The 23,550-nt window shown below is 36.9% G+C and overlaps 2 protein-coding genes and 1 non-coding gene across 6 annotated transcripts; 2 read left to right on the top strand and 1 right to left on the bottom strand.

Moving 5' to 3' along the window:
• Nucleotides 1–2,374: 2,374 nt before the first annotated feature.
• LOC146488961 (uncharacterized) lies at nt 2,375–13,614 on the top strand. Of its 4 annotated transcripts, none has more exons than XM_085115132.1 (6): nt 2,375–2,599; nt 10,684–10,829; nt 11,114–11,175; nt 11,822–11,965; nt 12,811–13,005; nt 13,195–13,614. In XM_085115132.1, exons 1-6 carry the CDS (start codon nt 2,538–2,540, stop codon nt 13,414–13,416), a joined length of 831 nt encoding a protein of 276 aa, XP_084971258.1. In that variant the 5' UTR covers nt 2,375–2,537; the 3' UTR covers nt 13,417–13,614. The 4 variants fall into 4 exon arrangements, with proteins under 4 accessions (XP_084971258.1, XP_084971267.1, XP_084971285.1 ...); XM_085115141.1 differs by having other exon boundaries at nt 10,693–10,829; XM_085115159.1 differs by lacking the exon at nt 2,375–2,599 and adding an exon at nt 7,507–7,657.
• A 2,505-nt stretch (nt 13,615–16,119) lies between these two features.
• On the top strand, nt 16,120–16,256 carry LOC146488962 (U8 small nucleolar RNA). Its single transcript, XR_014865792.1, has one exon. It is a non-coding gene; the product is annotated as a U8 small nucleolar RNA (small nucleolar RNA).
• A 1,282-nt stretch (nt 16,257–17,538) lies between these two features.
• LOC146488963 (uncharacterized) lies at nt 17,539–22,070 on the bottom strand. The gene is made up of 8 exons (XM_085115172.1): nt 21,801–22,070; nt 21,584–21,710; nt 20,921–21,014; nt 20,238–20,407; nt 19,847–19,989; nt 19,657–19,702; nt 19,053–19,204; nt 17,539–18,463 (listed from the first exon to the last, which is right to left on the bottom strand). Exons 1-8 carry the CDS (start codon nt 21,824–21,826, stop codon nt 18,358–18,360), a joined length of 864 nt encoding a protein of 287 aa, XP_084971298.1. The 5' UTR covers nt 21,827–22,070; the 3' UTR covers nt 17,539–18,357.
• Between the last annotated feature and the right edge of the window lie 1,480 nt (nt 22,071–23,550).

Here is a 23,550-nt window from a genome sequence, read left to right on the forward strand (position 1 = left end):
GTTTGTGAATTCTTCAGGTATTTTGTTTCAGCTGTTATTATTATTATTATTATTATTATTATTATTATTATTATTATTATTATTATTATTATTATTATTATTATTAGAAAGTGAATGATGGCGTGCGCGTGCGCTTGTGAATTAGTATTTTAGGATCTTTTTAATAATTTTGCATTTCTTCAAAATTTTAAAAATAGTCTCTTTTTTAATCGAAATGAATTGTAAATAGTTTTTAAATGTAATAGTTCTTTTTTCTTCTTTTAACTTGTAAATAGCAATTTTGCTTGGAACATTTTAATAAAGAGGTTATTAATAAATGTTTTATTATTATTATTATTATTATTATTATTACTATTATCATTATTATTATTATTATTATTATTATATAAATTGAGCGCTATATAGCGCTATATAAATTGATTATTATTATTATATTATTATTTTTTTTTTTTTTTTGTTCTGGTTTAGTGTATATTTTTTTTTGTTTTGTTTTTTTGTTTACTAAATGCTTGAAACTTTGTGGAAACATCACTGCGAATTAAGATTTGACGGATGTACTTCTCAGTGATGCAGGGTTTTTTATAATCATTTTGGTACATTTTACAGTGGAACCTCGATTTAACGAACCTCTATACAAAGAAGGATATTCACGTTCAGCCCAATCTTTTAAAATGTGTGGAACAGACCCTCGATATAAAGAACCAATTTCCCGAGTCCCCTGGCACTTCGTTAAATCGGGGGTCCACTGTAAACAGATCGAATGGTGATCTTTCTAGAAATAACTCAAAGCCACAACATTAACATTCAATTTTGACTCAAGAGTGTCCCTAGACAAAAAGAAACACAACAACTTATTATTGTTAAAATAATTTGAATAACAACGGGAAGCACAAAATAAATGATTTTCTACCTTACAGTTTTTTTTTGATACTTCTAAATAAAGAAAAAGGCATTGTTAGAGCAATTTAGACAAAATATGGTTTTCATTTCCCTAAGAAATCAGCTATTTTCTTGCAATTTGCAAATACGGGGGGCTTTTAAATATTTATGACAATCATGCCGCTCACACGAAATTAGTGCAAACAAATTTGGTTCGGTATTAGAAATTAATTCATTATATGTTTAATATGTCCTTAAAACGCGTTAAAAATATCCCTATTGTAAGTGTTTACTTAAAAACATGATTTGGCTTTTAATTTCCCTTCGAGCCGAATAACCATGAACAAATAAGTTTCTTGTTAAAAGGCCGGCTTTGTGAAGAAGAAATTAGCAATCATATCGAATATGATTTGTTAGCCCACGTGCATGCGATTTGAATATTTTTAAGCGTGATGAATTGGGCGGGATGTATTTTTCTTTTACCTTGAAAATAAATTAAATTGTGGGTCTTTATGATCCATTTTAGCCTTTCTCGATCCAGACCATCTTTGTTTGTCGTTCTTTTTTATCGCCAGAGGTGCTTTTAATTTTGATCTAAATCGGTTCATCTGATTTTGATGCTATTTCCTGAAGGCTACCACTTTGTCTCGAGCAATCGATATTCCTAAGCGAAACTGCGTTAAATTGATAATTTTCACTTTGAAATAGGGAAGGCAAAGTTTTCCTGTTTCATTAATGAAACAGTTTGCTTTGTTTAGTTTCGTTTCGCTTTTTGTAAGAAAATTTCAATTTTTACAAATAGTTTTTTTACACAGCAGTCCATTGCTGAAAATGATAACAAACCCCATGATGTTTAGACTGGAGTCGCGCCGATTTTGAGCATAAATAGTCTATATTTGATTGGCAAAATAGCAATTCTCCATGGCCTGCTCACATCATTCAACTTTTCAAATAATAAATATCAAAATCAGTTTAAAAGAATAGCTTTAATTTAAATATTCGAAATGAAACCACTTTCCAACAACTGAGGATCTGTCGGCATTAAAAAGTTCCACCAACACAACTTACAATGTTACTCCGATTATAGATTCATTTAAAAACAGTGGCTATTTAAAACGCAGCTTGGTTTCAAAATGTTCTAATTTTTGAACTCGGTTCAGTGGCGTACTCATTGTCTGTTGGCATGGTTAAACCTTGAAACAGTCTTCAAGTGATTCACTCCAAGGGGCAGACTCTTACGACTCAGGAAAAAGGTAGAAATATTCACAGCCAGAGAATCATAATTGCATCCTTCTAAATTTAGCTCAGTTGTCGATAAATATTAATCATTGTCTCGCAATCTTTGATTAAGAAACCACTTTCCCGGTTTTGAACGCGGGAAGAAAACATAAAATTATACTGGCCAGGACATAAATTATCAACTCTCCTGCAGGCAGCTAATAAATATGGATGACTTATTTGTTAGAAAGTCAAGTGTAGGCGAAGTTGACTTGGGCGGCTGTTATATAATAGATAGCCCAACTTATGCGTTGTTCACATAATAGGACAAAACACTGGTTCTTAAATCAGGTGTATGAATGTTGAATTTTACGAATCCAGGGAACTGAAAATCTAACGGTTTGCTGAAAACGTTTTTGTCATCTGGAGCGGACATTCAAATGGAATATAGCCTTAAGAGCGTGTTGGCTGAGCGACAAGGCTATCTGTTTCCCTGTGTTGGGTAAGAATAGCGTTTCTCTGTATTAGCTGCATTGCGTTAATTCAGCTGGAAATCTTATGTGTTCAAAGTTCATTTTATTTTTAAACAAATACAAGTTCTTTGATAACCGCTACACTTAGCGATATTTACAATTGTAAAAGACAATTTTCAATGTAGAATACAGTATCTGCGAATATGACACATATATAAGCCAACAGTGACAAAACTTTCAATTTGATTACAGCTTAGACACAGCTGAGCTTACTCAGATTTGTAAATCTTTCTTGTTAGCTTCAAAATGTCAATTTCTCGTAATTTCAGTATGGCGTGAGTTTTCTTTCCCAACACGACTCAATGCTGTCTTTAATAATTCATGTGCCTTTTTCTCGAAGACGTGTTTCAGTTTTTCGGAACACTTTTTCTCTCTAATCCCTAAGCTATACGTCTGTTCTAAACGTTTCCGAGGACTCTGTGCATTACTAACCGTATTTATTTCGGCGGTATCACGAAATAATGGTATCTTTCTCAGTAATTATAAATAAACAGCATGATAACAGGGCCCGGCTTAAATTGCCTGAATCTCAAAATTAATCTCATGATCTATTGCTTGATCGCAAGGAAATCAGTTCAAAATTGTTTATTAAAAAAATACGAGTTTTTTGCCTGTTAATTTGTCGATTAATTATACGGATATTGCATATTAAGAAACCCTCAGTGGAGGAACAGGGGAATATTCGCAACTCAAGTTTGATAGCCAAAAGGCGACCCTGTGGCAAGGTTATGTTCCGTCTATCTGTCTTCGACATCAAAAGCAGGAATTGCGTCTCACTGCGGTCTGTTTATGCCATCGTGTAGCCTTTGTGCTCGTATTTATAACCTGAATTTTCATGCGTGGCTCAGTCTTTAAATAGTGCATTTTTATTCAGAAAAACTGGGATATTAGCAGCATTTAATCCAACAGTTCAGTTTCGTGGTGGAAGTCTTGCAAACATGTGGTTCCCTGGCTACAGTAATCATTGTTGAGGGTCCCGTATTTTCATACGACTAAGTTTCTAGGTTTGCAAATATTAAAGAATGGACGGGGTATAAATTATTTTCAGGGGCAAGAATGGCTGATCGAAGAGGGGATTACAAATGGAGGCGCATGCTTGGGCCTAACTAAAAGTGCACCTAAGGCCTCCATAGGCTTTCAAGAGTGATGATGATGAAATTTCTAGGGTAAAAATATCAAAGTTAACGCGCTAAAACTGGAGCCTTTCTTAATTCAAGTGAAACGCTAAAAAAAAAAAAAATAAATAAATAAATAAGTAAGTGTAAATTAGCCTAGAGAGCTATACCCGTTCGTTCATTTTCACTTACTAAATTGCACATGATTTTTAACAGTTCGGCGCGCGAACTGTAATCTTTTGGCCCAAAGGTAACCAATGCTGCCATGGTTTCTTACATATGGAAATGATTCGTGGCACATGACATCGATACCAGTTATTCGATATAATCGATACTGGGTTTCCCTGAAAAAACATCGATACTGGCAAGTTAGAAATATACGTTGTTTTGATACTGCTCAAGTGAACACATGTTGTGAGAGGAGTAGTATTGGCATACAGCTGATGAGAAGTCCAAAGACTACTGCAAAGCTGACACAACGTAATATATTTTAAAGAGTAACATCTAAACATTTAGAGTAACATCTAAACCTGAAGAAGGCTGGTTTGGCCAGCCGAAATATTGTTTTAAAATATATTACGTTGTGTCAGCTTTGCAGTAGTCTCTGGACTTCTCATCGTCTATTTTTCAAGTTTGGCTGATTAGATCTCCTGTGAGATCCAACGTACAAGCAAGCAGGATCTTCGTTCACGGCTTTTGCAGTTTTTAAAATTTTCATACAGCTGATACCACTTTTAGGAGCACAATGGGCCAAGGGCTAGTATCGGATTGATTTGAAAAACTGGTATCGGTCAGCCTCAGCCAAAACAAAATCCTGGGGGAGTAGCCTTGAGGAAGTTTACCAACCTACTCAGCGGCAAGTGTGTTTAATTTGTGTGTTAGGGGTGGGAGGAGATCTTAATTTTTTTTTTTTGAGAGAGAAGTTAATTCATTCGACATATTTTAGAAAAAGTAAACATGTGAGTGAACATATGAAATATCGTATATTTGATGAAATAAACACATGAATGCATAAGCAAGGAATCCCCTCCGTGGCCATTGTTGAATGACCATCGCAACTGCTCAAGTTACGTACACAGTTTCCATGGTGACAGTGATGCATTGAAATCTCTATCTCGTACCCAGATCTCCCACGGTCAGACGGAAGGCAACACAAAATCGATTGAGATCTGGTTAGGATATTATTGAAATTTTTCATTCCATTATTGCGGACTCCCAAAATAACTCAAATTTCTGCAACGCTGATCGGACTGCGTAGAAAACTTAACACGATACGGACATGAGAGACCAAACCGAGAATCAACAGAGTGCGGCAACCGTGGACAGCTGTTTCGAGCTGGTTGGCTCTCGTCAGCACGGTGTAGCACAGCAAAAAGTAGAACAACCAACGCGAGTCGAGTGGTCTACCAAAGGCACGTGGTAGTGATTTCGGATGGGCCCAAAGTCAGACATCCGTCCACGTCTGAAATATCATGTCGCTGTTGCAGTAAGTTAAATGAGAAAAGCAAAACTTTCCTTCACAAGTACATGGCCAAACCATGTCAAAAAGAAGTACAGCATATCGGATCTAAAAAGATCTACGGTCCAAAGGTTGTTCTCTAAAATAACCATGACTGCCCAGTTAGCTTGAGAGCTCATTTGGTAAAACGACAAGTTGCCATTCAAGCCGGGTTGTTTTTGCTCAAGTTTCTTGCGTCATGCATTAAAATTAACAACAAAAAAAAACATTTTTGTTGCTAAAGAAGTGACATATGACGTAAAGCAACAGTCAATTTCTTGTGGCTAAAACCGTCCAATAATTGGGAAAGTCTATTTTAGTGGCATTTATGTAGACATAGATTGAGGAAAGTGCGTAGCACACACGTTCTAAAAATATGGCCATTTTTAGATGCAAAAGTTGATACGTTTTGTAGTGGAAGTTAAACATATAAAAAATGGGTAAAAAAGAAGCGAAAAATGCTGATAAATCAGAAATGACAAAAAAATGTAAGACGTGCTAAAACATGTTGAACAATACATATTTTCAGTGACAAAATACTATCCCCTAGGAAGTATTTTAGAACATAGCTTTAGGGAAGTCGTTTTTTTCTTCGGCAAGTCCCACGCAGTAAGGTTACTTCCAGGGCATTTCTGAGTGTATAAATGGAACACAAAAAGCATGTTTTTTTCCGCGATTTTGAGTATGAATGTCGGACGAAAATATTAATCTAAATAAATGAATAGTTTGAAAGGTACTGGAATTCACTTTTGGCAACACAAAGTAAAAATATAATAATCATTTAATTATCAATATTTTAAAACCGAAGATGCTGATTCGGGAGTTCAAGTAAAGTGAATTATTACTGATTATTTTTTGTCGCGGATGCATTTTAACATTCAGCGAATCGGTAAAAAATGTTGTAGAAGGGGAGGATAAGTCGTGTTTACCACATGGGTTTTTGAAATTCCATGATGAAATAGTAACAAGTATTTTGTTTTATTTGGACCGCACTTCTCTTGCCGGCATTGGTGGAAATTTCAAATTGTGTTTTTACACGTCAGACAAGCGGGAAACTACAACTACGCTTGCAACTGCCTTAATTTCACAATAATTTCACGGAATTATTCAAAAACATAGGGGAGGTTTGAGTTCATCGGGGAATTGAAACGCATCTCATTTCGATCAAATGATATTCCAGACCTGGCAGGCAAATAATATTATATTCCGTGAACGCCAAACCGGGGGCTTAAAAAATTATTGATGAAAAAGAAGCGCAAAATCCGTCAGACAGTCTGCAATTTTACCCAAATTTAACTTGATGACGTAGCGTTACAGGAAAATACATAGACGTAGGTAACTATATAATTTTTTCCCGGTAAATTATAACTTAACAATTATATAGATTTTTTTTCAATGGATTGCTTTTCATAGCGTCATGCATGTCTTCTTAATCGTAATCTTTGAACATTTTGCGCTGGAACACGTATGGCTATCTTTCTGATTTCAATCTCGATTACCGATCTTGGAAACATCCTTGTTTTTTGACATTTAGTTGTTTAGCTTAGTTTGAATAACCAAATGATGACATTCAAAAGCTATATACATTGTATGTATTAACTCCTATAAATTAAGATCTTGGAAGCATTTGGAGCAAAAAGCAAAAATTTCACCTTGTTTCCATAGAATTTGCCATTTTTTCTTATGCTTATATCGTCCATTTGCGTAAAGGCCCGTTTAACGTTTACACATGTGCAACTTATCGCGTATGTCAACTTGCGGCGATTTCAGCGCGATCTATCGCGTTTGAAACACGTTTGAAACTTGATGCAAATTTGCAGGATATGTCGTAAAACATACAGCGATATATGTCCTGATATCGCGCTGAAATCGCAGCTTGCCCACACTTTGCGATTTGAAGGATATTCTTTGCCGCATGCGCGAGCAAAAAAGCCGTGAAGTGCGATAAGAGTTACAATTGTAAACAAGGCTGCAACTAAACACCGATAGCTTGTTGCTGTAGCCTTTGTAATAAACTCTGTTACACGTAAAAGCGTTACAATTTATTGTACTTGAAAGGAGGAAGTGAGAATTTTTCTCCAGAGGAAAAATAGAGGGGGAAAGTATTAGCAGTCAGCCACATCGCCTATATATATTTAAAGTGTTTGTCACATTTGGCAAACAACAAACACATTTTTCAAGGTGGTGCAAATATTCAGAATGGTGTTATATTTAGACTCTGATTACGTCACCAAGCCGTCAAACAATGCCAGCCCGTTTTAGCTTTAAATTGTGAATTCACCAAGCAGACTTTTCAAACAAACCAGCCTGCTAAGACTAACGGGCGATAAAAATCGATGCAAATTCGCGATTTTGTTTGGAAGGTGAAGATCGCATCCGCTACGAAAAATGGTCGTTCGTTTTTCGCCATTCAGGTAGGACATTTTCAATTTCTGTATCTTTTTTCAACCCCCTGTTAAAGTGGGAATTATAATTCACTTCATATTGAAAATCGGATTGGCTTTACGAAATCGTCTTTACGTTACAAAATATTCACGATTTACATTCTTTTCAGTATTTTCTGTTTGAGACGAAAAGCAACGAAAAGGTTACATTTTTTTTTTTTCAGTTAACAGCAATTGGTATGTGAAATCGTGTTGACGACATTTCAAACACAAAGTACTCTCAATATAAATTTAGCTGGATATTTGACCGATTTTGAAACCTGTTAATTTTGGAAGGTTTTAAACTCACTTGTATTGGATCACGAGACAGAAGAAATGAAAGAATCGTATAGATGTTTTCTTCTTACATGTGACAACTCTTAAATTTTTACTTCCGTGTACCCTTTTTTACAACTCTAATTCAGCTCTGCAATTGTGTTTTACGGCACCCTGTAAGTACAACTGAGAACTTAACGGTGAAAGTTCACGCGTTTAATTTCTGCTATATATTTCAGGCGCTGAAATTTCTGTCCACCAACTCCAGTTACAAACATATTGTCTTGAATTTATGGAAATTGAGTTGTTTTCGGAAAGCAGGACAGTTTGCTAGGATCAAATAAAAGCGACACGTCGGAAGTCAAAAAACAGAATAACAACTTGCAGACAGGCCTCCAGTTTAAATAAAGAATGCAAAAATATAATACGAGATTAGTTATTGTGAAATGAATACACTTGTAAGATTACACATTATATATACAAGGAAGTGAACTTTAAATTAATTTAATAATATTTTGGAAGAAAAACAATTATCAAGCTGATGAAAACGTGATCTGCCATGGGAAAAAAATTAATTATTCAACATAAACTGAAGAGATGACAGAATAAAGAAACCCAGTACACAAACCTGATTGGACGAAAACTGGTCGATTAAAAGTCGTATTTGTATTAATTTGGAGCCCTGACGCACGTGGTGATGTCAAACGTGCCAAGATGTTGGTCTTGTGTGATGCCTACGTGTTTGAAGAACTTTTATTGAGGAGTTTGGTGATTGGTTTTAATAAACACGTTTGCCCTCTGTTGATCTTTTGGTAACGCGGTACTTCGTCGTTTGTGAACATTTTTTTTAAAATCGATGTTTAGAAAGGTGATCGCTCTTTTCTCATGCCGATTGTTTGTTTAATCAGATGATCAGCTTTCATGATTTCGCCGCGCTCGTTTTTCGCTATCTAAATTTGTTCTCTTTCCCCTTGGGCATAAAATTTTCACTTTATTTTGCACTCTGATTAAAATTCTTATCTTTTTTTACTCAGCAAATTGGAGAATTTCAGCGCGGCCATAGCTTTAAGCGTAGCTACGTGATCATGAGATTAGCAAAACTCAAATTTAATGACAACAGACCTCCAAAGCACGTTCACTGCTTTTTTATTCTCTCTAAATATTTACCGACTATTTGCGCATGGTTCATGATGGTCATAGAGATTGTTATGAGAGTCTTTAAAAACCATCATCACCAGAAACGAAAGCAAAATATTCAGTTTAATCCCTGATCGGCCCTGCAACTAAAATACCTATTAGAATTAGGCATTTCTTGCAGGGTTAGCCGATAATTTAACAATTTTATTTCTCATTTCCCCTATATGAGTGAAAGAAATACTGGCATAACTAAATGCGTTTTTCCGTTCAATTCAGGCAGGATGTTTTTCTGCACCAAGCAGCAACATGAGACCGGTGAAAAGAACGATCATTAGAACGGAAATTAGTCAGTGACAATTAAATGTAACAATTTTGTTCGATTCAGACGACAGTGTGTATCGCTTCTGAGATTCAGTTACAATGAAAACCAAAAGCTACGTCACGAAGTGTCGACAAAGCTCGACCTTAAACCAGGGCTGACGTGTCTTGAAATACTCGGACGAAAAACGTGCAAAAGCTGATCCGTTTTCGTGCCGGTTCAAATTAATTCTCTCTCGTCACTAAAAACGAAACACGGAATCCAGAAATTTTATGTCGATGCTTGCGAATGCCGTTCTCAATCGTGAAAAATTAAAATGTCTTTAAAAGATAAATAAGGGGGTAACTTTCTAATAAGGAAACTGTGGTGTTGTGTCAGTGCATGGAGGAGTGGAAACGAATGATTGGTTTTATCAACAGTAGCATAGGCCATTTCCGGGTTGCTGTGAGCCTCATTATGAAAGCGAGACTAAGTGCAAAGCTCCTCGTATGAAAACAAGTTTTGTTTGCATATGAAGTGAATGTAAACTAATTTTCATGATAAAAACGTTGCACTCAGCTTCGCTTTCATAATAAGGTTCAACTTTCCGTACGTGTGAACCAAGAAAGTAATTTTCAATACAAATGGACGACTACATGTCTCTCTCCCACGTCCGCAAAAAAAAAAACAAACAAAAAGTGGCGCAATTGCAGGTTATTTTTAACGCAGATACATGTCGTCAGTTTCTTTGTAAAAGCGTTATAAAAATAGTTGGCAGGCCTTCTTAAACAGTTGGTTATTCGTTCGTAGCTTCTGTGAGCCGCACTGAAATGAAATGACTGACTCGTAGTCGAACTGATAAACATTTGTCACGCAGTACAGGTATTTCAATTTTAAAACCTTTACGGACCCATCGAGAAGGCGGCAAACTAACGGAAATGTTTTTGGGTTGTATTCGAAAACAAACTACTACAAAAAGGTAGATAATGTTGTTTACTTAGAGTGTTTACTTAGAACTGGCAGGCAAGAACCGTGTCAGTTTGTGAACGGGATGCGTCATTCTGAAGGGGTGGTGATGCAAAATCTTAAAAAATAATCACACCGAAAATGATACGCACTATTTTGAAGAAATTCAAAGGACAAGGATAATACTTATCCTTCAAATTGATACATTCCGTTTGCTAACTGACCAGGTTTGGCCGGCCAATTTTGACAAATGGAAAGCTGCCTTAGTTTCAAAAGAAACTGTGGTGTTGCGTCCGGGTTTGGGAGTGGAAACAATGACTCAATTTTTTTATGTTTGTAGATTCCCAAGCTGTTCGTTTGATGACTGGGCTCAGTTCGAACTTGACACTTTAGAAGACATCTTTAAGAGATCAGACGGCTGGCAAGAGCGTGCACTCAAACCGGCTCTATCGTCCATCCTCGCCCCAGCTCTCTGCGCTGTTTATGGTAAGCTATTTCTTTTTGTGGTTCAGAGATCCCACCGTGAAAAAGCTAAGGATCTCTACTAGGTGAAAACAGTGAAAACCTTCAAAGTTAAAAATGTTCACCCCACTAGTATGTAGAACTTGTGACTTTTTTTTCGTCTTTACTTTTAATATTTTTTATGTTATAAAAGGGCATATATTTTAGACTGTGCAAAGTGACGTTTATTAATTAAGAAAACGTTGTTTTCAACATGTCATCCACTTATGTACTGATTATAGGTTTGTGACTTTTACGTTGTCATTTAGCGTCCTATGAGGATGAAAAATCGGATGATCACGTCATTTGGGATCGGCATTACACTCTCAAGGTTGGTATACTCACGTACATGTTTCTTGTAATTTTCTTTCACCAGTAAACTAAACATTCAACGTAAACGTAGTGAACGGTATCGCATATCAGCAGCTTTCGTCAGTGGCGTAGCGCTTAAGGATTTCATCCACAGACTCAAAAGTTGAAACCACCTTGTACAGCATGATAAACAACACCATAAGAAAGTACTGCTCGGTGGCTTTCATATGAATTGTAACTCTTCAGGATTTCGTCCGCAGACTCAAAAGTTGGAACCACCTTTTACAGCATACTGAACACCACCACAGTAAAGTGTTGCTCACGGCAGTAGCTTTCATTTGAATGCATACGGTCACATTTTAGGATTTCATCGCCGGACCCAAAGGCTAGCTCAACCACCTTGTGCAGCATTTTGATCGAACGAAAAATTGTACTGTACAGTAGCTTTAGAGCTTTTCATGCATGCCTCGAAAGTTTGAAATTTAGCTGAAGAATATTATGTCTCTCCTACAGATTTAGCGAGTATAAAGTTAAGGCTTATATTAAAAATTACAATTCAAAAAAACAAACAAACAAACAAACAAACGAAACATGAAAATTATCTGACAGTTAGAAAAGCCACGGCGTCATTTCTCTGGTGTGAAGCAGTTCTTTCTTTCTCGTAGGATTTGTCCAGCATCGAGGTAAAGATTCAACCTGCGGAGAGCCCCACTTCTTTGAACAAGAATTTCTTCCTCCCAATCTCTGATGAACAAGAGAGGAGTCGGTCACCTGAATTGCTGTACCCGCCTATTGCGAACATAGCTGAGGTAATCAACATGCTTACAATGAAGAACTTTACATTTTAAAACAATACGGCATTATAAACAGCACTGGAACTTCGAAAAAGTCCTGAGGCTCTTTCATTCAGCCAAAAATTTTCGTTGGAAATTCCGAAACTTTCCGTGTATATTAGAAAGGCTTTTTTCCAGTCGTTGCAAACTACTCGCAGTCTCATTGGTAGCTTGAAAAATTACCTGTTGGCACTATAATGGCACAAGTCAGAGGATAACGAGGTGGAAGTGCATGGAACGGTAACTTCCGTTCTGACCAGTTTGAATGGAAAAAGTGGAGTGACCTTCGAACGTCGCACGTTCTTCCGGTAAAAATTTCCGTTTGATGCGCGCGTCCTATTCACATTTCAACCGGTTAAACCGAAAATTTTGGCCAAATGAAAAGCGCTCCTGGTCACAGATTAAATGGTTAGTACCACGTTAAATGCCTGAATGATTATTAATCTGAGTGTTGAAAATAATCCCGCGTTTGCTTAGGTTCTGCTTTCCTATGTCATGTGATCGGTTAAAAGAAACTTGTGTACTGAAGCCGAAGCGTGGTTTGCGCGCGCACGTGATTTTCATGTATTTGCTTCGAGTTCTGATTGGTTTATTTCGCTGTTTACGTTTGCTGTGATTGGTTAGAGATCACTGAGAACCTTGGCTTTGGTTTTATACAACTGAGAGCAACAAACAGAAACCGAAATGCTCTCAGGGCTCAGATTTATTGATCGGGTCCAATCACTGTATCTGGTCGTAACACACAAAATGAAAATAATGTGAAAGTATATCAATAGTAAATGTTTATAAACATTTTAATTCGTTTTTTTTTTTTATGGCAGATCAAAGAAAGGCTCCCTTCACCGTGCGACTCCGGAAGATCTTCGCCAATCTTCGTTTCGGGATACGAAGCCGAGCGACAACGAAACGATATCCAGCAGTTCGGACGTGAGGTGGCATCGAAACTCGCCGAGAGACGAGCTGAGTACTCTAGACGAAGAATGTCACAACTACAGGAAGAAAACTTGATAATCGAGGTAAGACTGATAACGAATTTCGCATGATAGCACAAACTTTTGGACGAGTATTTACACCACAGCAAGGTGACGATAGAGTTTGGTTTGGATTCTAATTTTTGGGAGAACGTTTTTACTCATAGTGTAACGCATTGAAAAGTGAATATCAGAAAGGAAGATTTAATTAACTCTCTCTATTCTAAACTTCAGCGCAACATAGAAGAAGCAGTGACAAACAAACTAGAACAACTTAAAACAGCGGACAAGTTAGAGAAGGATGGAAGCTTCCTCAAGGAGCGGAGAGCAAAGCTTTGGCGGAGATGTGCAAACATGGCAGAAATCTTGGCTAAAGAAGAAACACAAGCGACATTATGGCAACAGCGATACAAAGAGGCGCTCGCTGTTGTTCCAGATAACATCGTGTTTTTCTGACCACGCATACGTTCAAGAGGATAAAAGAAACGCGGGCTCGTCAATAGCATCTACGAGGAGATACTGGGTGAAAATGGTCGAGAGAGATGTAAATGGCGGTGCTATTCAAGAGAGAAGAGCTTGCGTCCGTCGAGCTTCGTTTCATAAATTGTGTACACAGGAACTGTATTTGGAATTTACAGAGGAACTTATCAAAACTATTCAGTATCAAAGGCAACGAGCCTTAAAGTAACCACCAAGAGTCTTACAATTCCAGTGACATATGAGAATCTCGATTGAATCAGACCTTGCCCAGTACGAGGTTGTTGGACAGCGGACAGTTTCGACCATTTATTATTTTCCAGTTATTCATGACATAACATCTTGCACGAATGGAACTGAACGACATCGAACACATTTCCCTTTTAATATTCTTTTTTCGCATGAAAAAAAAAAAAAAAAACAATTATTTTTTCGCATGAAAGAAACCAATCCCGCGGTTGGCCAGTAACGAGGACCTTACTGTGAGAAGTTTTTTCGCGTTTTTCGCAATTTGAACGGACACATAAATACTTAGTGAAAGACGAGAATCAAACAAAATTGTCACGAAAAATTCCTCACGATAAGGTATCTACGATTATGCGTTACCTTTTCCCCTTATGGAAAGATATTTAAGAAAACCATTCTTTGATGACAGTTTAACAACACGAGATCGTCATTTTCTCTTGACAATATTCGAGTTTAGTATAAATCTACTAGCGTTCTATTACGAATGCCGTTCTCTGATTGGCTACGCTACCCGCTATCTATTCTGTGTTAGTATAAATCTACTAGTGTTCTATCACGAATGCCGTTCTCTGATTGGCTACGCTACTCGCTATCTATTCTGTGATAGATAGCGAGTAGCGATTTTCAACAAAATGGCGCCCGCTTCTTCGCGTTTTCGAAGTGTCTGCGATGAGGAAATAGATTATTTACTTGTTTAGTTTTGAACGAATAGTAGATTTATACTAAAACAATTAGATTATTCGCTCTCGATTTCTATGCGTGATAGTTGATTCGGGCTTCGCCCTCATCATCTATCACGCGATAGAAATCTCGAGCTCATAATCTAATTGTTAAATAGATATTGAGTAGCGGTTGTCATCAAAATTCAGCCCGCTTCCGCGCGTTTTCGAAGTGTCTGTAAGCAGGATTTGGATAGATTACTTGTTAAAGTGCTTATCACCCCTGCCCAATTCCTTTCATTCTCAAAAGTAGATGTAGAAGGTAAGCCAAAACAAGCAAAATAATGCGATTTGAAGTTATTCTCGATTTTTAAAACTTGATCGAAATCACAACTTCCGAAGTTAAAACCGCGCCATTAGAGGACTGGCACTAGTGAGTTGTGACGTCGTCCCGGTATCTCGATAACAACTGTAACAAGCACACGACAAAACAGTAGTGAGTCGGAGTGAATTCTACGCGAGCTGTTTGGGATTTCTGCCGATTTTTTAGCCCAAAATCCGAACACTGACACCGAATCCGAGCAAAGCTACAACTCAGATGATTCAAAATTTAACTACAACCCTGGCTACGTGATTGACGCGACGATCAAGCACGTAAAATGATGGACATTGGCAGAATATAAAATAATAAGGGGAAAAATATTTTAAAAAATCCTATAACTTATACCAATATTCAAATTTCGAATTTCGCCCTAGAACCAGCTGCCCCCTCCACAGTATCCTCCCTTCTCTATAAGGGAGTTTGGGAATGGGTGCTAATACGAGCGGACGGAGCATGGGAACGAGCAAGAAGCGATGGCTTATGGGAAGAAGATCGCCTTTTCTCCTCTCCCCGCGCGCTATAAATTCCAACGGGGGACTGGGGATGAGGCAGCTTGAACGAGTACACTTGACCACTACTATGGTGCCGCCGAAATGGCTGCAGTTAAATGTGTACCTTTTATATCTGCCACTTGAATTTAGGTAAATTTATTTGAAAAAAAATTAAATTTATTTAAAATAGTTTACTACTGAGATACAGAAAATAATCAAAGAACAGCTATTGTTCAAAATTAAATAAAATTGTTTTATTCTTTGAATAGTATGTTATGTTTTATAATGATCTCCGCTGACCTGAACTATTGTAGCAAGCATGGCTGTAGATTACGCAATCGCCACGTGTAAGTGGTCGTATGAAAAATTCATGTCGTAATCAAATTGAAAAACAACTACTCTTTCTTTCCTTTCTACAAAATGTTATTGAGAAAAGAACAAATCGATTGAGGGTATGCAATACTAGAAGAAATTTTTGTCTATCTTTTCACCGTTTACCGTGTACACAGTGCTGTGGTTGGGAGCGGCTGCGTTTCTTTAGAACCTTAGAGGTTATATGCTTTTGATTTATTCCAACTGTTTTATTTCATTTCTTTTGGCGGGAATAGTTGTCTTGAATCAGTTAAATTTCTGTATCTTGTTCTAACTGAAACATCACAGAAATCGCCTTAACAACCATGACACTATTGCGCATGCGTACGACACAAATGAAGCAAAAAGCACAACAAACGCAAATTATTTTGTCCTTTTGACAATTCCATTGTTTGTTTAAAATTATAGTTCAATATAAACCATTATCCATCGCCTGAATTAAGATTTTAAAACTATTTAGATAACTTGAATCCCACAAGTGTTGCATTGCGCTCGACTTTTAAGTACCTAAATGTTCCCTGCAGTAGAGTCATCATCAGTTAGGGTGATCCTTACCTGTAGCCCTTCGGGGCACAGTGAGGAACGTGATGAGTGAGAGGAAATGATTCCAAGTGAGTTACACCTCTCGGACCTGGTGGCCACAACACCCATCAGGTTCCACCCTCTGACCCCCTACTGATGACGCTCCTCGGGCCCTAAGAAAAAATAATGGAACATTACTCAGTCCCCCTACCAGGTAAGAGTATTGTTACTCTTTTACAATTCAGTCTGCCTTTGGTCTTTTTTCTTTTCATCGCTTGTTTTTATTGCGAAATAAATTTCAAAATTTCATCTGACTAGACGTCACGAAATTTTAAAGTACTCCGTAAAAATAATTATACAAACACCGTAGCACCAAGAGGATGTTGGTGTTTCCGTACAGCGAGGTTCGACAGTATCAATGCAGGATTTCTTAATTTTTATTTTTTGGGGGGCAAGTTTCACAGTCTTTGTCACTTTTTGAATTATGTTTTAAAAACCGATTCACAGATAAAATTAGGGAGCTATCATGGAATCGTGGAATTAAGTACTTATTAAATGATACATCTGTGCAAACCGCGTTATTACGGACACTCTTATTAACGGTGTGTCCGTAACAAGCCTAAATGACTGTGTTAGCAGGAAAACTGTCTGTCCGTACCAAGTGAGTGCCGCAAAAATTCCGCTTCCTGTTCGCTCCTTTCCTTTTGGTCCTCTCTCCTTTTCTTCTTTGTATTTTCAAAACTGCCTCGTGTCCAAAAAGTTGTAAAAATGTTTCTTTCTCGACAAATGATTTAATGTCTTGTTTAGTTTACATATAGACCTTCCCAACAAGACCATTTCTCGTTGATTTCTCCCAGATCGTTTTGTGTCCATATAAAGACATATTTGTGTAGGCTAATGCAGTTTTATTTGGTTGCAGGAAGTTTAATGGACCGAAATCTTATTCCCCGAATTCATTAGCTGTTGCTGGCTTTCCGAAAACGAAGGGAATTAGCTCAGTTCCCAGTGTTACGAAATTTAGAGCTGACATTTGGCCGAGGAAAACTTTAAGATTTCCTTTTAGAAGTAATCCGAATGAATTTTTAAGGCGAACAGTACCCACACGGTCTAAAACTGAATTTTTAGGTACCTCAACCAAGTACACAATTAGCAGACTTTAACGGCATCGTATTCTAATTTTGTTCATTTTATTTCCCTTTCTCAAAGAAAATATTCCTTGAAAGTAATAAATAATTTTTACACCTTTATAAACATCTTTGTATAAAAATCAATAAAAAATATATATTACAATTATTTACAACAGAGTCACCTTCTATTTTGTTAAACAAGTTTAAACTTCCTAACACCACCTTGGGTAACTACCCAAATAGCATTTCTGTTTTTTTTTTTGTGATCACCTAACCAGTATGCCACAAAAATGAGAAGGCAGTGAAAGTGAAATAGCACTGGCAACTTGTTAGTTGATTCTATTGCAAGTTCACACCAGCACAAGAACTTAAGTCACCAAAAACTCACCAAGACATAGTTTAGCTTATTGATCAACAATGTTTTGCCAACAAAATACTACAGAAAGGAAACTAATAAATTGTTAAAACTTACTCTTTTGTTTTTGAGTTAAAAATGATGTTGGATGGATGTTGCTTCAAAAAGTTATCCGGTGTCATTTGTTAAAGCCATACTTGAATTCAACCACTGAACCAGTATGAAATTCATTTTTGTTTTGCTGTAATCTGCTCAACAGATTAAATAATCTCTTAACTCTGGTTTCCTATTTCTTTATACAAAAATATACATATTTCTTTCTCTTCCCTTGCACAGCATCAAAATTTTCCCTGTAAGGAATGTGATACCATGAGTTTATATTTGTATGATGTCTGCAAATAATATTGTTCCCTTAATCCTCAACATTGCAAATTCAGCAACATATTGCCTCAAACTTTCATTTTCAAACCAAATTATATCAAAGTGACATTCAAAATCCTGACATGAGCACATCACCATTGTCAAGTTGCACAATGCAGACTGTAAAATGTTTTTGTCCTTTGAGCAAATTCTGGCCTCCACAGGTATCCTAATCAAAACATTGCCTCCCTTATAATTTATTGAACAATCCATTTTAGTGTTCTTTCTTCCTTTGCCAGCAAATAACGTCATGTCCATTATTCCTTAAGAAGACTGGTAAGGGGTCACAAGATATTATCTTTCATTGTGATCACAGCACATCCAATAAAGGCTAATTTGACCATTGCTATGACACAATACATGTCTTTGCATCAACTACTGCATCTTGTGAATCACTGTCTAATTTTGGGATACCATCCAAGAGCTGCAGGCGAGGTAAAATTCTAAAAACCCTGAAGAGAGAGGGTAAAAAGATACAAGAATTAACAATAATGTTGTTAAAAAGACTGTATTGCTAAATTAGACAAAATGTTAGAGCCCAAATACAAAAATATTAAATTTTGAACCATTGACTTGGAAAAATTTAGATAGAATATGCATTTCAGTGAGACGCATAAATGCAAAAATGTGTTCATTAGAATGATGGTGTTATCGAAGATGAAAAAAAAAGGCTCACTACAGCTTGCTGTTGGACTTAGAAAGAAAACGAAGCAGTGGTAATTGAGCCAGCTTTGTGACACACTCAAATTTGGAATGAGGCTTACTAGTTATTGTGTCTTACTTGACTCAGAAACTCCGAGGAAGAAAAGAAAGAAGTCACATTTAAGTTTAGTTTTGTTTAACACCTCAAGGTTTTGATAAAATCACATCAGAGTTTAAACAGTTGTATTCTTCATCCTTTTTATATTTTAATATTTAGTACATATTATTTTTACCATTTCAAGTGCAGATGAAAATATTCATATTGATATGATTATTATTATTATTATTATTATAAAAAAAAAACAATGCAATACTGGAATAATGACAAGTTCCACTTACTGTTCTCTGTAATGAGGGTCAAGTTCTACTGGATTTCCTTTGAGCACTAGAGATTGTACTCCTGTTTTTCTGAGAACCTCTAGTCCACTTAAACTCTGAATGTTGTTTTGTTGCAATGACAAATGCAAAAGAAGAGGAGCCTTGGGAAGTTTCTGTAAAGTAAAAACAAACTTAAGATCAGTATTTTCTCCCTACAAGTTTCACAAGCTGTAAAACAGAGTTACATGAGAATTGAGCAGATCATCACAAAGGGAATATTATTTTCTTTGGATGTGCCAACAAATTCTCCTAATAATGTAGAAGAAAATATGGCTCTTGATATTTTTTTAAGAGCTTGATAAGGAAGTCACATCACAAAAGACATTAAGAGCCTGATCAATATAAAGATGTTTGTAAATTTACAAGTAGAATTTATCGTTCAGCTGGAACACATTGCTTACAAACACTCCAAAAACTGCAACATCATCACCTTAATTTCACAATATTTGAGGAGGAGAGGAGAAGTTCATGTTTCTAGCTGAAAGTTGTTTTCTCACACACAACTGGGAGCCATGCCAAGCCGACCATGCAACAAAAACAACTTCAATTCAAGATTGCACCTTACCTTTAAATCAGTGATAAAATTTCTCTGAAGATAAAGATGCGTGCACCTGTAATGAAGAAATAATAAATTTATTAGACCTTTAAAATATGCTGAAATTATACACAATATTTTGGTTTGAAATAGGACCAGGATTTGGAGAACAGAGGTGAAATTCACATACATGCGATAATGAGTCAACACAATCACAAACCTTGGAAGAAAAACAGTGCTCAAGTCTGTCAGGGAATTCTCTATAAGCTGTAAGTGCTCACATCTTATGAGTCTTCTAAGTACTCGTTGGAATTCTTTCTTCTGATAAGGATGTCCAAGGTCTTGATATGATAAATTTACAGACTGGAAAATAAAATGCACACAAATTATAAGATCTTGTGCCACCATTCAACCTCTAAACAAACAATATATCCATTTTGCTCTAAAATTCCCCCAGATCTTCTCTTTTTGTAATATAAAATTCTTTTTAGAGCCACTGATGTTACTTAATTGTATGGTAACCATAACCTTGGTCATTCTTGAAAGTCCTTCTTCTTGATGAAATTATAAAAACATGTAAAACACTAGGAAAATATTGCTCATGACAATACCTCTGCATTTTCCCAGTTTTCCATCTTGTTCTTGTAGTTACGCACTTTTTTGGGCTTGCTCTTCTTTAGAGGTAGTGCTACTCTAAAATCCTCATCGTCTGAGTCTCCATATTCTAATTTTTCTTCCTCATCTAGCTTTCGAATACTTTCAACTTTAAATCCCCTTGGATCTAGAGGAAGAGGAAAAGCAATTTACATTTAAATCATTGCAACTTTGGTTAAATAATAACAGCAACAAAAGTTGTATAAATTGTACACCACTTGAAACTTCAAAAGACCAGCTTGTAACAGTTCCGATTTGAGTCACTCTTGGCCTATTCTGCATGTGCAGACCCCTTTATTTTTTTCCTAGAACAGAATTAGGAAATGTTCACCCCTCCTGTTTTTATTTTTCTGAGAGCAAATGGAATGCAGCCTGATCATAGCAAAACTACTTTACTCTGATTGTGTCATTTACAAGAAAATATTGTCCCCATCATGCCAGCTTGCCCATAATCAGGTCTGCAAAAACCAAACACACCAAGAGCCTACTCGAGGGGTTGGGGTGGGGGGTTGAAAACATGCCATCCAATAAATTACAATGGAATGTTGCATTTGGAAGTAGATGGGAAAAATCGAATTTATGTGCGTCGAAGTAAAATTTTCTGAAATAAAGAAAAAATACGATGCACTAAAATACCCACTTCTTCTAACTCTTGGAGATCGCAGCATATTTCCTTTGATATCCATATCTTCAAGCTCATGCCACTTGCTGTATCTGTACTTGGAAGCCGCGAGCTGAATATCATTGAAAAACAAATAACTCACTTTAAGAATGTTTTCAATCGCTTTTCGATTCTGTCTTTTAGATCGCTAAGGAGTGAGGCAATTCTTTTAACACAAATTTTTTAGTTGTGTAAGCCGGTTTGAGGAACGGCTTCTGTGAGCACGCAATGAAATTTGTTGATGTACGTGCGTATGTTGCATTGAAAGAGGACAGCTGAATCACTTCACAGCTGCCCATGAGTGCACAAAAGAAAATCATGTTCCGGACAAACCACAAAATAACACACATTTCACAAAATAAAAGATTCCACTACAGAAAACCGTTTTAAAAATGAGAAGGCACCTCACAATTTTAAGCCTGTCAGCTAGATTTAATCATATTTATTCGCGGGAGAAATGTCAACACCACACCATTTTTGCCGCGATCAACAAACAAGAAAAATTCAATTTGCCAATCCTCAACTCTTCAGCTTGCTAAACAACAATAACTCTTACTTTTTAATGGAGTTAAAACATTTTGAGCTACAAAGAAAGCCATGATCAACGAAAATAGCAGTGTTCTTTCAGTGAATTCAACTCACCGGCAAGATATCTTCGGCTTCCAAATTGCCATGTGAGTTTTGTTCTTTAGCTTCTTCTTGGGCTCGATGTACCGTCAAGACTACAATCGGTACAGAAGTGTAGTTATCCCTCTCCTCGTGTGATGATCTAAAATAACACAAATGAGGCATGTTATTTCCGAGGCTTTTACGCTAGCAATGATCAACAAGTCAAGGGAATGAAGCCACAATTACTCACTCTTCGGACATAATTGGCACCGTCATCTTGGCTTGTTTCAGCTGTGTGTTATGCAAAACAAGAGCTCAATTTTCATCGTTTCGTCGTGTTGTAAACAAATCCTCCTGAATGTAGACGTCTCACTAGATCTCTGCAACCAGAAATGATCTTTCGGAGCGAGCAGAAAACAAAGATTTAGGCAAAAAGTCAACCATAGAAACCAAAATAGTCACATAGCACAAAGTCTCGAGGGATCCTTTGTCGTAATCCTTCACGGTACAAAGGCTTTGTGACGTAAGTTGCCTAGCAACACAGTAAATATATAAGTACTCGCGTCATTGTTCGCTGCAAGTTGACTGCAAATTCCTCTTTCATTGGACAAGAGAGCAATTGTTTTGGTGATGTCTGGGAACTATTTTGTTTCGCTGCTCGGGCGACAGTGGAAGGTTTGTGCAACTAAGCATAGCGGAGTAAAAATTATGTGACTGAAGCGGAAGAGCCGCATGGAAAATATTGAGAAAACCGCGGATTCGATTTCACTTAGCCGGAAAAAATGGCAATACATGTATGCAGCAGGAGAGTTTGTTTGTGATATCTTGACATAAATCTTTCGCATAGTACAATATTTGGCGTGCTGCAGCGCATATTTGCTATTATTGGCCAGTCACAGTTGACGAATTTTCATTTTGTCGGTCATCAAGAAATACACATTCTTTTAATTCTTTCAAAGATTCTTTGTTTCTGTCTAGAATTATTAGAGAACTGTTTTACCCCCATTTTTTAAGGGGGGTTGGGATATTGGGGGAATACAGGTCAAGATCAAGGTAGACGCTGAAAATCAAAATAGAGGGTTTTTTTTGGTTGATTTATACACATGAGCTAATCTCGTACCCTGATCTCTGTCGTTTCGGGAATGTCAAGATTACACATGAGCTATACGGGACGTTTTTTTTTTTAATACCTTGCGTATCACCGTCATCATCTGCATCGTCGTCCGACTTCGCCATCATCATCATTATCATCCCATCCAAGCCTCTGAATTTTTCCTCGGTTGTGGGTTTTTTCTTTGCCTTGTGTGATCTCCCATTTCCTTACTGGGGCTTACACTCAGTTGGAAATTCATGGGTTCACTTTAGCACTTTAACGCACTCAGTAGAGTTATCACTTGTGTCTTAAGTGCTAATCACAGCCAACGTCCCAGTCTTGCAGGAACTCTTAAGATGATGTGGTGACCAGTGCGGGAAAACGCTTCATTTCTATGGACGATCTGTCACCGATAAGGATAACATCCCTCGCAGACGCTCTTTTGGCTCGCCACGCAGTCTGTAGAAGAGCGTCTACATTCGGTTTTGCTTCGTAATTTTATGAAAAAAAAAAAAAAAAAAAAAAATAGGAAGCTTGGCCAAATTGGTCATTCAGTTTTACTGTCCAAGTTGGTAGTTACGTAATGTTTATTGATCACAACCCATAAGAGCTTTTCAGTGTAAAGCGAAATGACATACACGTAAAAAACCGGTATATGTAATTGACAAAAGAATTTCTTCAAATATTATGTGGAATTTACAGGGCACAACAGATTGGCCAGGCCAGAGAGCCTGAGCACATAAGGTACAAAATTGAGGCCGCGTACAAGCCACTTCATGATCACGTGAGCAGTATCGAGTGATATGAAAACCAGCGATATTTGTCGCTAGTACGATATTACCGGAATAATAAATTGGTATCAGCATAGTCCTATTCTTAAGGCTGGTTTCCATATGATCGCGGATCG

This window comes from Pavona decussata, unplaced genomic scaffold, assembly GCF_977016875.1.
Source record: "Pavona decussata unplaced genomic scaffold, jaPavDecu1.1 SCAFFOLD_8, whole genome shotgun sequence".
In the NCBI taxonomy this organism is placed as follows: domain Eukaryota; kingdom Metazoa; phylum Cnidaria; class Anthozoa; order Scleractinia; family Agariciidae; genus Pavona; species Pavona decussata.

Coding starts and splice junctions, on each gene's coding strand:
- LOC146488961 (XM_085115132.1), top strand. CDS start 2,538: ATGGAATATAGCCTTAAGAGCGTGTTGGCTGAGCGACAAGGCTATCTG. Junction 11,966..12,810: donor CTATTGCGAACATAGCTGAG/GTAATCAACATG, acceptor TTTTTATGGCAG/ATCAAAGAAAGGCTCCCTTC. Junction 13,006..13,194: donor AAGAAAACTTGATAATCGAG/GTAAGACTGATA, acceptor TCTAAACTTCAG/CGCAACATAGAAGAAGCAGT.
- LOC146488963 (XM_085115172.1), bottom strand. CDS start 21,826: ATGACGGTGCCAATTATGTCCGAAGA. Junction 21,015..21,583: donor AAGCCGAAGATATCTTGCCG/GTGAGTTGAATT, acceptor AATGATATTCAG/CTCGCGGCTTCCAAGTACAG. Junction 19,703..19,846: donor AGCACTGTTTTTCTTCCAAG/GTTTGTGATTGT, acceptor TCTTCATTACAG/GTGCACGCATCTTTATCTTC.